A 15377-nucleotide genomic window follows, 5' to 3' on the forward strand; every position below is an offset into this window, starting at 1 on the left:
GCCTGTGCCTCTCTAAATATTCTTCCGTCAGGTGCCACTGAGGGTCTGGATTACCCAATAAATGTGCAATGCTGTAAGCAGTGGCATTATGCTTGATGACAAACTTACCTACAACCCTAAGTCCTGGCACAGAGGCTGTTGCAGCAGACCTGCATCCTGCCTTAGTGTGACTAGTTTCTCCCAGGGAGAGAGAGAAAAATATTTGCATCCCACAAAATCAAGTTTTGAAATACCTTTATATAAGAAGAATCAAGTAAAAGTAGCAGCAGGAGTAGAAGCTGTAATTAACTTTAGAGAAGAGAACCTTTTTATTGTAAGAGAATTCTAAGGAGAACAATGAGAATTATCTAAACAGATTGCTAATTAAGGAAAGGAAATATTTTCGTTGGCTTCTCAGTATGTTGGCACATTAATGTGGAAGACGACACTTATTCTTCTTGCGCTGCAACATTTCCAGAAGCAGGAAAGTGTTTCTGGATAAAATCTTGATGTTTATATAACCGTGCTTTCTTTAACAGACTGAACCTTGGAGGAAGTTACTCGCCCGTGCTCGTCTAATTCTTCAATGATGGTTTTGATCACTCTCGTTTTCTTTGATTCTGAAGGCGGAACAGACAAAAGAAAGAACAAGTAACTGAAATGCCCATGCCAAATGTTCTTTGTAACAGAATTTTTAATAGAATGGTATCCACCTGAATGACAAAGCCCCATCACCTGAGCACTTACCTGCATACATGTATATAAACAGCATTTATTTTGTATGCTGCCTTTCTGTCGTTCAAAGTTCAAGGCAGTTTACAACTTGAAAAAACTACTTAACTGCAGCATAGCAAAAGGAGTCATAAAAAATAAAAAAAATCACAAGCAAGTCGAACAATTTCCACATGAATAATAATAAGATATAAAATAAAGATATATAAAATAATATCAATAACAGCAGCAACCGTCTTCAATAAAACTCCCTGAGAAGCCCCCCAGCCCAAGAGTCTGTTCAGCAGCTTCAGCTTTTGTAGCTGGAGTCAGTCCGGGCCCCACCCTCTCAGGCCAGGTGGGAAAAGTCCTGCAAGGCAGGAAGCAGCTCTTCCAGGACTCACAACCAAGAGGGCTGAGCATCTTTCTGGTGCAACATTTAACACTTATTCAGCATCTTTTCTGACTCAATTAATTTAGCGATTACAAATGCAAGAGTTACGCTGGCATGCATCTGCCCCCTAATTTAGAGAAGTGAAAATTTCGAAAGACAGGTGCATTTCAATTAACATGTTAGTTAAAATGTAAAGGTAAAGGTACCCCTACCCGTATGGGCCAGTCGTGTCCGACTCTGGGGTTGCGCGCCCATCTCACTTAAGAGGCCGGGGGCCAGCGCTGTCCGGAGACACTTCTGGGTCACGTGGCCAGCATGACAAGCTGCATCTGGCGAGCCAGCTCAGCACATGGAAACACTGTTTACCTTCCCACTAGTAAGCGGTCCCTATTTATCTACTTGCACCCAGGGGTGTTTTCAAACTGCTAGGTTGGCAGGCACTGGGACCGAGCAACGGGAGCGCACCCCGCTGCGGGGATTCAAACCGCTGACCTGACGATCAGCAAGTCCTAGGCGCTGAGGTTTTACCCACAGCACCACCTGCGGCCCATAACATGTTAGTTAGGAAAGAGCAAATCAAGTGGGTTCACATTAGATCTACGATTTAGCTGTAATAACTATTGAAATATTTGAAATATATTAAAATGAGAAATCTTCATCCAACCCAGGAGGAGTCTGTGAGCACAACTGGAAGCTTTTGTTATTTCTAGACAGTTGCAGGCAGTGGGGGTGGGGAATGGCACTTCCCTGACCTCCCATCGCCAGCATCTCTACGGCTTTGAAGGGGTGGGGCAAGGGGAAGGGGAGGCCAGTGTGGTGCAAACACACTGGCAGAGCCAATCCAGCCCTTTCTGAAAATAGTGAGTCTCTGTGGCAGTGGCGTAGCGTGGGTTGTCAGCACCCGGGGCAAGGCAAGTAATTTGCGCCCCCTAACCCATGGATTTGCGCCCCCTAACCCATGGATTTGCGCCCCCTAACCCTAACCCCCAGGTGTTGTGCCCGGTGCCCCCCTGCACCCCCACGCTACGCCACTGCTCTGTGGGCCATGTAACTTGCACCCCAGAATTCTGTTCATAGATGAGGTACATAGATAATTGCTTCTAACCTGAGAATTCTTTGCATTGATGAAATGGAAGGGGCAGAAAAAATGTACTGAGTGCGGGATGTTAAATTGGTCTTAGTCCCCAACCTATTCATAACATAGAAAGACACGCCCAAAATGATGCTTACCTTTTTCTTTGGATGCAGAATGCGTGTTCCCACCTGCAGTTCCTCTGCCACTGGAGTCCGTGCCAGACCCAGTGCCTCTTGCAGCAGATTCCGAGCCTCTTAATCCTGCAGCTGTTGCAGACCCCACATTTTTTGATCCCAGATCTTTGCTACCTCCATGTCCAGATGCACTGCAATAGGCAATATTGTGTTATAATAATAATAATAATAAATTTTTATTTATACCCCGCCCTTCCTGGTTAAAAAACTGGGCTCAGGGCGGCTAACAACAAATTTAAAACACTTTAAAACACTTAATTATAAAAGCAGCATAAAATACAGTATAAAAACATGAATAACAATAAAATTCAAAAACCTAAAATCAATTAGATAATCCCCAGGGCTAGCTGGCTGAATTGGTCCTACTTGGGCCAGCAAGGAGGCCAGGGGAGAATTAGCTGTGGGGTCTCAGAGCGGGTGATCTTCATAAAAGGGGAGGGGGAGGGAAGAGAAGGGAAATAAAAGATCAGGCTGAATTCAAATTAAAGGCCAGGCGGAATAGCTCTGCCTTACAGGCCCGACGGAAGGAGGTTAAATCCTGAAGGGCCCAAGTCTCATGGGATACCCTTGCTTATTTATTTTATTCAAATTGTATACCGCTCTGCATCCAAAGATCACAAGGGCGGTTCACAACATAAAAATACAAAATGAGAACATTAAAAAACCCCCAAACAAAAGTAAATAGTAGGTTTTTTTGGGGGGGAGTATACAGCACAAAGGTCTGTAACAAAGCAACACATTCAGAACAGGAGACCCAGAGTCAAGTTATGGGCCAGACCAGTGGCTCATTGCAACTGGCAATAGTTTATTTTCTAGCACAGATGTCCTTCCTTCTGTCCATCCCGAATCTTCCACCATTCCGTTTCACTGGGTGACACCCAGGTTCTAGTACATTTAACTATAATGGGGCTTGATGCCTTGACACACCAGGGGCAAGGGAACTTGTGGACCTGCCAATGTTGTTAAACTGCAGTTCCCAGCATCCCTGAACACTGTCTGTGCTGGCTGGGGATGATGGGAGTTGAAGTCCAACACTGCCTGGAGGCGGGCCACAGATTCCTCATTCCTTGCTTGCAAAGCAATTCTACTCAATGTGCTTTGCACATTCATGTTTAAAAAGTGTCTGTAGTGCAGCCGATTTGCCACACAGGAGATAATTTTACACCTTTTTGGATAGTAAGCTGCTCCTTATTGTCACTGGTTTATGGCAAACCTGGGTTGCAAAGTAGATCCCTTTCTTGCCTGGTGGTTCTTTTTTTAAATTTTTTTGCACCCTACCTTACTTCTCCATCGATCAGATGCCGGTAAGTCTCAATCTCATTCTCAAGGCGGATCTTGATATCCAGCAGCTGCCTGTAGTCTGCATTTTGGCATTCCATGTCATCCCTGATTTGTTGTACTTGGGTCTCCACGTTGCCAATCAGCCCTTGCATCTGGGAGATCTGGGCACAGTAGCGGCCTTCTGTCTCCGCCAAGGTGGCTTCCAGCGATTGCCTCTGAGAGGGAAAAGGGTGCCGTAACACAAACGTAACATATAGGGCATGTTTTAGGCCATCAGCATTTTGGAAGGTTGCTTCCAGACCCCAGAGTGTCCTGGGAAGATGACAACTGCTAAGGATGTCCAGGCTGTTTCAGACACATGCCCACATCCCTAAGTCATTCTTAACTTGTGTACCTAACGAAATCTATCCACCAGATGTACCAATTCCACTAAGTTGCAAGAGCAATATTGCATTTGCATGCACATATCTTCTTTTTTTTTAAAAAAAGAAACACTTAAGCTCTGCTTGTACGGACCCAGGGATGGTATCGTTTCAGTATCTAGATTTCAGTTACAGTTCCAAAGTGCTCTGTTTGGTGTGCTCAAGGGCTTTGAAAAATTTGATCTCTTTCTCTTTGTGCAGCAGAATCCTGTTCCAAAATGCAAACCTATATTTGAAACAACTCAGCTTCAAAAGTGCTTTGTTTTGTGGCACGATGGGCTGCTGAGAGCAAGTTACATAGCTAAGAGAAAGCAGGCAAGGGCTGCCAATCTGGAATGGACTTGCAGTCTGCCTTGGGGGCCCTAGACCAGTCCCCCTGCCACAGTTATTTGTCCCCCAAGGTGCTCCTTGCAGTAGGGGAAGGGGCAGAGCTCATGCTTTACCCATGGAGAGGCTCAGTGTTGATCCCTGCCATTTCTAGGTAGGGCTGGCTGAAACTCTTGTCTGAAAGGGAGCTGCTGCCAGTCAGTGTAGACAATACTGAGCAAGTTGGACCAATGTTCTGACTCAGTATAAGACAAGTTTCCTATGTTCCTGTGAGTTTCAGCAATAAAGTGGCACAGGGCCGCATCTGGCACAGGAACAAGTTTTGAACTGGGACCCTGTGGCTTCTTCAGAATAAAAAAATTGGTCAGGTTTTTGGTGCTGCTTTTTAAAGTACAAACGATTTAACGTGTAGGCTGACCCTTTTGTGAATAACTCAAGCCCAAACCTGCAAATTGCACAAAGCTACCTGTGTGGTTCTTTGTATTTTGGCTGCTGTGCTCAAAAGGCCTTTGTTTCTAACACGTTGCCACCTGTCCTGGGCCCTTGGAAAGGAGGAGGCTCAAAATCAAATCCACTAAATAAATAATCTATAGGAGTTTGTGCTGTGCTGAAATCTTTCCTCCAAACGGATCTCGTGAGTTTTGTTCTTCTGCAAAAGAAGCTTCTGCTTTAATTCCTCATGCGCTTGGGAATTTCTTTAGAATTTCAGTCTTGAGCTTACCTTCTCCTTGTGAGGGGCCTGAGGATGGTGTATGCTGTTCCCCCCACATAAACATCGTTCAAACATTTCTCTAATGATTTGCAGCCTCCCTGGCTACCCATACTTTCTGAACTGACAAAGCCCCATTGGAGGAGTTCCTATTAAACTTTAATGGAAGTCTGGGCACCTGGGGAGGCTGCAGGGTGCAGACCACTGGTGAGACGATTTGTAGAATGAAATAAAAACTATTCACAAGCGTCATTCAGCCACCTCAAAAGTAAGGTAAGGAGACCAAACTCCCTGATTTCATTCACAAGTCTATTGATTTTTGGTTCCAATTTCTTTTCTCATTAACTGACAGAGGATGGAGGAGAAATTTTCAGCACTGCACTTATAGGAATCCCTGTAACCAGTGAGATGGCATTCAGGTCTTGTCATTCTTGGTACAACATGACTAAAATGGAGAGATTGTTGAGCTTATTCGCCATTCAGAAAAAGCAAGCTGCTGCAGAATGAGACAACCCAGTGGTCCATCCAATTGCTTATTGTCATAGCTAGCAGTTTGTAATGAAAAGTTGCTGTTGTTTAGTTGTTTAGTCGTGTCCGACTCTTCGTGACCCCATGGACCAGAGAACGCCAGGCACCTCTGTCCTCCACTGCCTCCCGCAGTTTGGACAAACTCATGCTGGTAACCTCGAAAAGAGAGGCATGAAAAGAGAGGCAAATAAAGAATGGCTGTTATTTCCAGGGACTCTTGATAACTTCTAACCAGCTTAAGCCCTTTTCACCACTTGTGTATGTAAACAAATTATGAAGAGGGTTCAGGGGTTGTGTGTATCATCTGAACCCTAAACAGCAGTCAATCTTAACTAAAGTTAGTGAAAACAAGCCAGTTTCATGAAATATTCTTTGAAGTTGACTTGTTTTCATTAATCACAATGAAGATTACATAAAGGTCTAGGTTTGAATGAAACAGGAGTCAAAGCTTCAAAGGACACAAGGGTTTTTTTGGGGTGGAGAGCTAGGCTCATTCTCATAATGCTTAATGTGACTTAGCTTTGTTCCTGAACCAGCCTTTTAAGAGGGAGGTGTATATTTCAGGGAGATGTTTGTCTTAATCATTCAAACACGATTATGTTATCTGGCAGAGATCTCTTCCCCATACCAAAGCAAGTTGAGATGTCAGGTCTATCTCCAAAGCCTGAAGGGTGCGTTTCAAATCTGTGATCTCATTCTTGTTGGTGCTGGTCTCCTTGGCGCTCACGTTGATCATCATGTTCAGTTCCTTACTCTGCAATAATTCAATAACAGTATAGTATTCAAATGACGGAAATGTGGTTGGAGCAATCGATTCTGTTTCCCAGAAACTTAGCAGCTCTACCCCGCCATTTGTAAAATGAGAGCTCCGGGTATAACGGGTCCCAGTAACAGAAAGCAGAAGAGTCGGGCACTCTGTACATGTTCAGTGCAACTTATACACCCTTCAAGTTCTCCAGGTTTCTTCTGCAGAATTTGGAGTTTTACAGGGAAGGATGAATGATGCGTTTAAGGGCAATGGGGGGAATGAGCAGCCAGGGAACCGTGGAGAGACATGCACTTGCGAAACCTGCAGAAGTCTCTTGTTCTGTTATGCCTGGAACCACTGCGCAGTGGTAATCTGCTGGCTTATTTTAATGTGCACGTTTCAGCTGTTTCACAATCAAGGGAATGAGACGATTGGACTGACAAATGTCATTTCATTTCATTTCTTTTTTTAAAAAAACGATTTGCTGGTAGATTGCTGATTTTTAGACACATCCCTGCATTTTCGTTTACCTTTTCGGCGAACCAGGTTTCAGCATCCTTGCGATTCTGCTCTGCCAGAGTCTCATACTCTGCCCTCATCTTGTTCAAGAGGGTAGTTAGGTCAATTCCTGGGGCAGCGTTCATTTCAACGTTGACGTTCCCGGAGGTCGCGCCTTGCAAGCTTTTCATTTCCTACATGAAGAAAGAAAGGGAAGAAGGAAAGAGAAAGGGACAAACAAACAAACAAACAAAATGCCTCAGGACCATAACTCAGTTGGTACATTTGCGAACATAAGAAGAATTGCACTGAATCAGAGTCCCAGCCTGTCCATGGAAAGCCCACAAGCAAAACTTGTGCATTTCCCTTCTCTTGTATCTGCATTTCCCTTCTCTCATATCTACCATATTTTTTGCTCTATAAGACTCACTTTTTCCCTCCTAAAAAGTAAGGGGAAATGTGTGTGCGTCTTATGGAGCAAATGCAGGCTGCGCAGCTATCCCAGAAGCCAGAACAGCAAGAGGGATTGCTGCTTTCACTGCGCAGCGATCCCTCTTGCTGTTCTGGCTTCTGAGATTCAGAATATTTTTTTTATTGTTTTCCTCCTCCAAAAACTAAGTGCATCTTGTGGTCTGGTGCGTCTTATAGAGCGAAAAATACGGTACTCCCTCCCAACCAGTAATCAGAGGCACAATCTCTTGATCCTGGTTGTAATACATATCCACACTGCATATTCTGCATATTCACAGTGGCAACGCGTTGACTTCATTTACACATGCAACATTTCTGCATCCCTAGAAACATGAATATTCATTGGCCAGTCGCTGCCTCTCTGCCTAACCTACTACTCCACAGGCTTGTTGCGGGGATTAAATGAGGAGGAGGAGAACCACGTACACGACCTTGATCTCCTTGGAAGAAAGAAGGCGGGATATAAATGCAATCAGTCCATCAATCAAGATAAGCTTGGCATTTGGGTTCCCGTAAACTTTCCCCATCCCAGGGAAGTAAGTCTGCCTGTCACTGTCTGCCTGTCTGCAGACAGGCAGACAGTGAAAGCCAGCAGGGAAGAGGCATCACTGCCAGAAAAGCGCCAGCTCAGAGGGTAGGAGTAGGGGGGGAGGGGGGCTCAAAAGGAATAGGTTGGGGGCTGCCATCCCACCAGATCCTCTGTTGCTTGAGGGGGCTGCCTCATTCTGGTTAATGCAGTGGAGAACCTGTAACCCAGGGGTGTGGAACTTCTGTCCCAAATCTGAGGAATTTGATCACCCTTCAGAAACCAGATTTGCTAGCCTTATGTTTTCTCACACCTCCTGTAAGCTGCTGAGCTTTTGTTCAGTGAAGCACCTCTTGGTATCATTATTGTTATCAGCACTGAACACTCCCTAAATCCAACCATTTTGGATCGCTAACTGATCAAGTTGTACCAGGGGAGTTGCTAAATATGGAGAGGATTTGGGGCACTGCTGGGATCTTGCTGTGCTTTGAGGTGTGCCTGTGCCCAGCTGACCTTTAACTTATCAAAGTTCAAAACAAAACAAGTTCCCGAAAAAAGGGAACAGGATGGAACAGGACACCTGGGGCTTAGTGCAAAAGTCCTGGAGATCAGGACCCCCCTAACAACACCTGGAGTTATGCTGTCAGTTGCTTGAGCAAGATGGCTGCCTTACCTCTTCATGGTTCTTCTTGAGGTAAGCCAGCTCTTCAGTCAGGGTCTCAATCTGCATTTCTAGGTCGCTCCTGGACAGAGTCAGTTCATCAAGGACTTTGCGCAGGCCATTGATGTCTGCCTCAACGCTCTGGCGGAGGAACACCTCGTTTTCATACCTTTGAAGAGGAATTATTATTATTTCTTAAAGTGCTTAACTTGCTCAAGTACTTAACTTTGGCTATTGCATTGGCTTGGCCAGTTATTTGATTGTCATTGTGTTGAGAAGCCTGAGACTCTGCTTATCAGGCTGTTTGTTTTGGTCATATTTACAAGTAAAATTAGGTATATACAGGTCCCCCTCCCCCAGCTGGAACCAGTACTTTCTTCTTTAAAAATGTTTGGGGGTACTCTCATTCAATCTGAGACTTGGGAAACACAATGACAGGGAATGAGGCCATCAATGGAACTGGCAATTCACCATGCTAGAGAAGAAACTATTTTTTTTTTAAATAGTTTCTTCTCCTGTTAGATTCACAAAATGTTTAGGGGTATGCGTCCCCCCAGAAAAAAAGCACTGTCTGGAACTCTCTGGAGCTCAGTTTCGGCACCTCTCAGGTGGACTCCATTGCCATGATAAGAGAACAAGGAAGGCGTTCATGGTGAGTTCCAGCACCTCTTTTTAAAAAAAAGAAAAATAGCACGGATACCCAGATTGGGTTCAAACTTACTTCATTTTGAAGTCATCTGCAGCCAGCCTGGCATTGTCTATCTGCAGGATAATGCTGGCGTTTGTGACGCTCGCAGCAATGATCTGCATTGGAGGGGGAGATAGAAAAAGGAAGAGGTGCTGAAGTACAAAAAGCAAATCATTTATATTATTTACACAAAAAGTTCACATCCCTCTTTCTCCCCCTCCAGCAAAATCGCTCAAAGCGGCTAGAAAAATTCTAAAACAAACGTAAAGTTTAAAAATAAGAGTAACTGCATCGTTAAAACACATGAGGGGACACTGGGCTGAGTTTTACTCTGAATTGACATGATCAAGGGCACAATCCTAAAGCTGAATTTGTTTTATTTATTACATTTGCATCCCACCTTTCCTCTAGGAAGCTTAAGCTGGTTAACAGACTTTGCCTCCTCCCCATTTGATCCACACAATAGCCCTGTGAGGTAGGTTAAGTTGAGAGACTTTGTGGCCCAGGGTCACCCAGTAAACTTCACAGCTGAGTGGGGATTATGAACCCTGGTCTCCCAAATCCTAGTCTAGCATTCTAACCATTACACCACACTGGCTCTCTATTACCTGGCCAGGCTATGTTGGTTTAACTACCTGATCCTGGCTGAGCCATAGATATGGCCTCTGTATATCCCACATACCAGTTTGGCCAGGACCCAGCTCCCTGAGCTGAGCCCAGTAGTCCTTCAGCTGGCCTAAACCCTGAACAAGTGACATTCTGGGGTTGAGGTGAGAGTGAGACAGGAGGGGGACTTAGGCTGGATCCTAAGCATGGTCACGTGACCTGAGTACCTGGCCTACATTAACCTGGCAAATGGGGATATAAGTCCAACTCTCTTCTAAGGGCTTGCTTTCATTGAGTCAGAGAGCTGTAGAGTTGGGATAAACCATAAGGGTTGAATCTTTTTGCTCAGCATGGTTTTTGGCTCAGCCCAAAACCATGAGATTAAGAGTCTTCATTGCACAGGGCACTCCTGAATGGAGCTTGGATCTGGCAGACATTAACACCTGTTTAACGTAAACCAGCTTAATTTACACTGGCTCCCATCCTTGGGTCCATTCAGTTCAATGGGTCTGCTCTGAGTGGAGAGACGCCATAAAAAGCAAAGGTAGCCTGTTGATCTGTAAGAGAATACCCTCCCCCTTCATAAATCTCACAGACAGGCAGCAGTAGCTTTAGTAGGACCGACTTGCATAATCACAAAATTATGGCAAGCTTGATTGCAATTCAGTTCACATTTAAAGACGAACCTGCGAATTTTCACTTTCGGAAACAACAAGCGAACCAAAACAACAGACATCCTTTGACAACCACACTTCATCAAATATACTGGTGTAAAGTGTGCATAAAATTGCATATGTTTAATTTCCCTCGATAGAAAACATATCCCCCCCTGTTATTTTCATTAACATAAGCATTTTTGCGCACACTTTATCCTAGCATATGCATCATGAATATACATTAAGTAAAATTACAGAAGAATGTGCCTCTCAGGTGAAATTCACTGGTGAATTTAAGACTGGGGAAATAAGAAACTGAGAGAAGCTGAAAGAGACAGATTTGCCCACCTCTGCGGCGCTGTGGGTTAAACCACAGAGCCTAGGACTTGCTGATCAGAAGGTCGGCGGTTCGAATCCCCGTAACGGGGTGAGCTCCCATTGCTCGGTCCCTGCTCCTGCCAACCTAGCAGTTCAAAAGCACATCAAAGTGCAAGTAGATAAATAGGTACCACTCCGGTGGGAAGGTAAACGGCATTTCCGTACGCTGCTCTGGTTCTCCAGAAGCGGCTTAGTCATGTTGGCCACATGACATGGTACACCGGCTCCCTTGGCCAATAAAGCGAGATGAATGCCGCAACCCCAGAATCGGTCACGACTGGACCTAATGGTCAGGGGTCCCTTTACCTTTACCTCTCTTCCATCTTTAGCCAGCCTCACTCCTCCAAAATCTCCCTTCCCTTCCCAAATCTTGCTCACCTTATTTCGAAGGTCCTCAATAGTGGTGTGGTATTTGCTGTAGTCGCGGAGGCCTCCGTCGGCGTGCGACGCCGATTTCTCATACCAGCTTTTGATTTTGAGCTCCAGGTCGCTGTTGGCCTCCTCCAGAGCCCGCACCTTGGATAGGTAGGAGGCCAAGCGGTCGTTCAGGTTCTGCATGGTTTCTTTCTCCCCTCCCGAGAGAAGCCCACCATCGCTGCCGGCAGTGCCACCACAGCTGTAGCTCTGGAAGCAGCCCCCAGCCCCACCTCCCAGGCTGCCCCATCCTGACCCCGTGCCCCAGGCTGCCCCACCACCAAAACTCCCTGCACTGAAGCACCCTCCACCCAAGGCATGTGCTCCGCAGCCAGAAAGCTTTAGAGATGATCCACCACAGCGAGAGGAGGAAACCTGCCTAGATCCCCGGCTAAAGTAAGACATGATCTCAAGGAACTTTTAAGCAAGCTTGCGGGGAGAAAAGCAGAAGATTCACCAAGGGGAGTTTTCTTGAGCAGTCAGAAGAGCATCAAGGTTTTATATGCCGACTTTGTTAAGGGTGTGTTCCTTCGTTGGAACGTCATTTCATTGCTGCATTGTTTGTTTGGAAGATTTATCATTTCAAGCCTTCATGACTGATGGATATTAATAACTTGGCCCAGTCTTCCATCTCGTTCATTTGCCCCCTGGGCCATTTGTGAGTCTTCTCCCACCCCACTCCCAAGATGGCGAATGGGTGGATGTCACCTGGCCGAAACATTCATCATCACCACCATCTTTTCAGCGAGGTTGAGTAATTCCTCCCATCCCACCGCCGTCTCTCTGTGTGTGTTTTCAAAGCCCATCATTATGAACATATTTCTTTGGGTCCCTACCCACTTTTTTTTCACACTCGCACTTGCGACACTCTTTTGTGGCAGAGGGGTGTGCAAACCGCTTTTCAAGGATGGTTCCCTCGCGTTGCGATTTCCTCACCCTGGGTGGTGCAGAGAGGGAACTATGCAGTTTGCATTAGCCCTGCGAATTGTCTCAGCTGTCTCAGCTGTCTGCTTTTCTGACGTGGAAGTTTGATATTCTCATTATTTCTTTAAGCACCGCGTTTCAAGGCTAAACTCACAAGGCGCTGCTTTGATTTCCTGAAGCTTTTTGCTCTCAAATTGTCAAGGATCCAGTGGATGAAACATATTTAAAGAATCTGCTTAATCAAACCGGCTTCGGAACACTTGGGAAATGGAAACTAATGGTTTCGTGAAGAAGTGTAGGACGATTGAGGAGATCGCTTTTGCTGAATCAAGTCAGCTTGAAGACTTAGGCGTTCCTAAGAAAAAAATAAAAGATACGTACAGGCAGGATGAGGCAGTATGACAAAATCATTATTATTCTGTGTACCAGTTTCTGGGAATCTCAGGTGGGGAGAACCCTGTGGCACTCAGGTCCTGCTTGTAGATTGTGAGAACAGGACAGAAGTGGTCATCCCAACGTCTTGTATAAAATTCCATAGTTTAACTATGCTGTGTGTGATGAATTACCTCCTGTCGCCTCTCCTCAGTCCTCAGCTTCTAGGCTGCCTCCGAAGACAGTTCGGAAACTTCAGCCAGTGCAGAATTCAGTAGCCACGTTGCTCACCAGAGCAAGACAGTTTAAACATATTACACCAATCCCGGTCCAACTGCATAGGCTACCAATTAGTTTCTGGGCCCGATTCAAAGTGCTGGTTTCACCCTATAAAGCCTTAAATGGCTCAGGACCGCAATACCTCACAGACTGCCTCTTTCCACATGAACCTACCCGGACCCTGAGATCATCATCTGAAGCCCTCCTTTGTGTGACCCTTTTCTCGAGAGGTTTGGAGGGTGGCAACACGAGAACGGGCCTTCTCTGCAGTGGCTCCCTGTTTGTGGAATGCTCTCCCCAGGGAAGTTCACCTGGCACCTTCATTATACACCTTTAGGCGCCAGGCAAAAATGTTCCTTTCTAACCAGGCCTTTGGTTGACCTGATCAACATTCCATACCCTATTAAAATGTAGCTCTTTTTTTGGAGGGTATTATCTGGTTATTGCTTTTGTTTTGATTTTATATATTGAAATCTTTTTTGTGAACCGCCCTGAGATCTCTGGGTATAGGGTGGTATATAAATTCAAATAATAATAATAATAATAATGGGAGGGAAAAGGTCTCTCCATCCACTTTCTCTGCACACAACATAGTATTCCGAATGTGACTGCACGAGGCATATTTTAGCAATATTAGTTTCAATTTCCGCTGTATACTTGAAGTCTTTCCATTCTATGTGGGCAGACTTGTGAGATCTGGAGCTCACCAACTGGAACCAGGTGCCACATCAGTCCTTAGGGCAGAGAGCAGAGCAGGGGCTGAACAGTCAGTGCTCAAATGTCAGGATCGGATTTGCCTCTGAGCTCATGCTCTGTGCAGGAATCTGTTGTCAGTACAAGAACTGAGTCCACAGTGCTTTCATTCAAAATCCACTCATTCCCCACACAAGCATTTTTCATTACAACCACCTCACTTAGGGGTACCATCTTGTTTTTTAAAAAATCGATATTGCTAAACAACTGGGAGTCAGAAACCCTTGCCATTCTCAGTGTCGGATTTACGTATAAGCTAAACAAGCCATAGCTTAGGGCCCCATTTTCTTGGAGGCCCCCAAAAAATTTAAAGAAAAAAACAACTGGGTGTACATTTCCAAAATATAAGATAACAAACAAATAAAATAAAACCTACATACAGCAACAGTGTTTTGTGTTGTGTAGGCTCCTATGATGTAAGTAATGGGCTCCACCTGCTAGCCCGCTCCCTAAAATATCACTGGTTTTCTCATTTCTATATATGGGGTGCCTATATTCTGCATGGACTGGTTGCATGGCAACGTATGCAAATGGCTTTAGGTACCTTTTAGGTCCATAAATTACCATATAGCATATATTCAACACAAAAACAGTGACAATTTGTTGTTGACAGAGGACAGCTGGACATATAAAGGACCCCATTACCTTCAGTAGCTTAGGGCCTCATCAAACCTAAATCCGGTCCTGGCCATTCTACTGCCATCCACCCAAAGGCCTTGTACTCAGTAGACCCTGATCTGTCTTTTGTCCACCCCTGAGCGAGAGCAAGCGTAGCCAAGTGCCTCAGACACTTCGACCTCTGAACCTGGAAGCCCCTAATTCAAACTTTTCTTTGGCCATCATCCTGTTAGGTAGTCTTACGCAGCCTGCACTAACGAAGTAAGTAGTTTACTCCCTCTTATCATCAGCTGCACCCATATCTTTGCGAGATGGGGAGAGTAAGAGTCCTGACAAATCTCCCCGGGTGTTATAAGGATTACCGAGACAGTGTTTGTGGACATTCTGAAGTGCTGCATAAATACTGTTGTTACAGCGAATTGTAATTCTTGGAGTGATGGGATCAAAACGAATTACGCAACTTCACGGAGATCGGGGCCACCTGAATGGATCGTAATCTCCGATACTGGATGGGGCATGAGGCAGTGTGCAAGGGAGCTAGATTTTGGGTGGTTTTGTATCTTACTTTACACAAGAAGAGGCCTTTGTCGGAAGAGGTGTCACAGGAAAATCCTCTGTTCGGAGGCCCCTCTGGTCTGGCCCGAGTCCATTTTAAAGATATAGCATGCAGGGAACTTGGCGTTTGCTGTGAAGGGTTAGCACCCAGAGAGCAGATTGAGCAGGCAGCATGCAGGCAATAGTGGAGGTAGATGGGGGGGGAGTGCACTGCCCCTGGCAGCGCGGTCCTGGTGGGGTGCCATTGTGGCTGCCCCCCTGCCCGCGCTGGGCGTCATGTCCCCGCAGGTGGCACACCATGGTCCCAGGATGTGTGCAACACCCCCAGGATGTGTGCCACGCCCCCAGGACACGCGCCACGCCCCTGTGGGCGATGCACCCCCCCCAGGACGTGCACTAGCCACGCCCCTGCCTGCTCTCCACCCCCTGGTGCCGGAGCATGAAGCTCCGCCACTGCATGCAGGGCACCTGCTCACTGTCTTCTGCACGATGATGGGATAATAATAATAATAATAATAAATAAAAATAATAAAAATAATAAAAATAATAATAATATATTATTTATACCATCTGGCTGGGTTTCCCCAGCCACTTTGGGAGGCTTCCAACA

At 45.6% G+C, this 15377-nt stretch overlaps 1 protein-coding gene across 1 annotated transcript; it reads right to left on the reverse strand.

The window, feature by feature from the left end:
* Positions 1-217: 217 nt before the first annotated feature.
* On the reverse strand, positions 218-12505 carry LOC309355462 (keratin, type I cytoskeletal 12-like). Its single transcript, XM_081886363.1, has 8 exons — positions 11231-12505; positions 9246-9328; positions 8537-8693; positions 6899-7060; positions 6249-6374; positions 3632-3849; positions 2315-2484; positions 218-599 (listed from the first exon to the last, which is right to left on the reverse strand). The coding sequence occupies exons 1-8, from the start codon at positions 11669-11671 to the stop codon at positions 493-495; spliced, it is 1464 nt and encodes a 487-aa protein (XP_081742489.1). The 5' UTR covers positions 11672-12505; the 3' UTR covers positions 218-492.
* Positions 12506-15377: the final 2872 nt, after the last annotated feature.

Source organism: Podarcis melisellensis (genome assembly GCF_964234715.1).
Source record: "Podarcis melisellensis genome assembly, chromosome: 13".
Taxonomy (NCBI): domain Eukaryota; kingdom Metazoa; phylum Chordata; class Lepidosauria; order Squamata; family Lacertidae; genus Podarcis; species Podarcis melisellensis.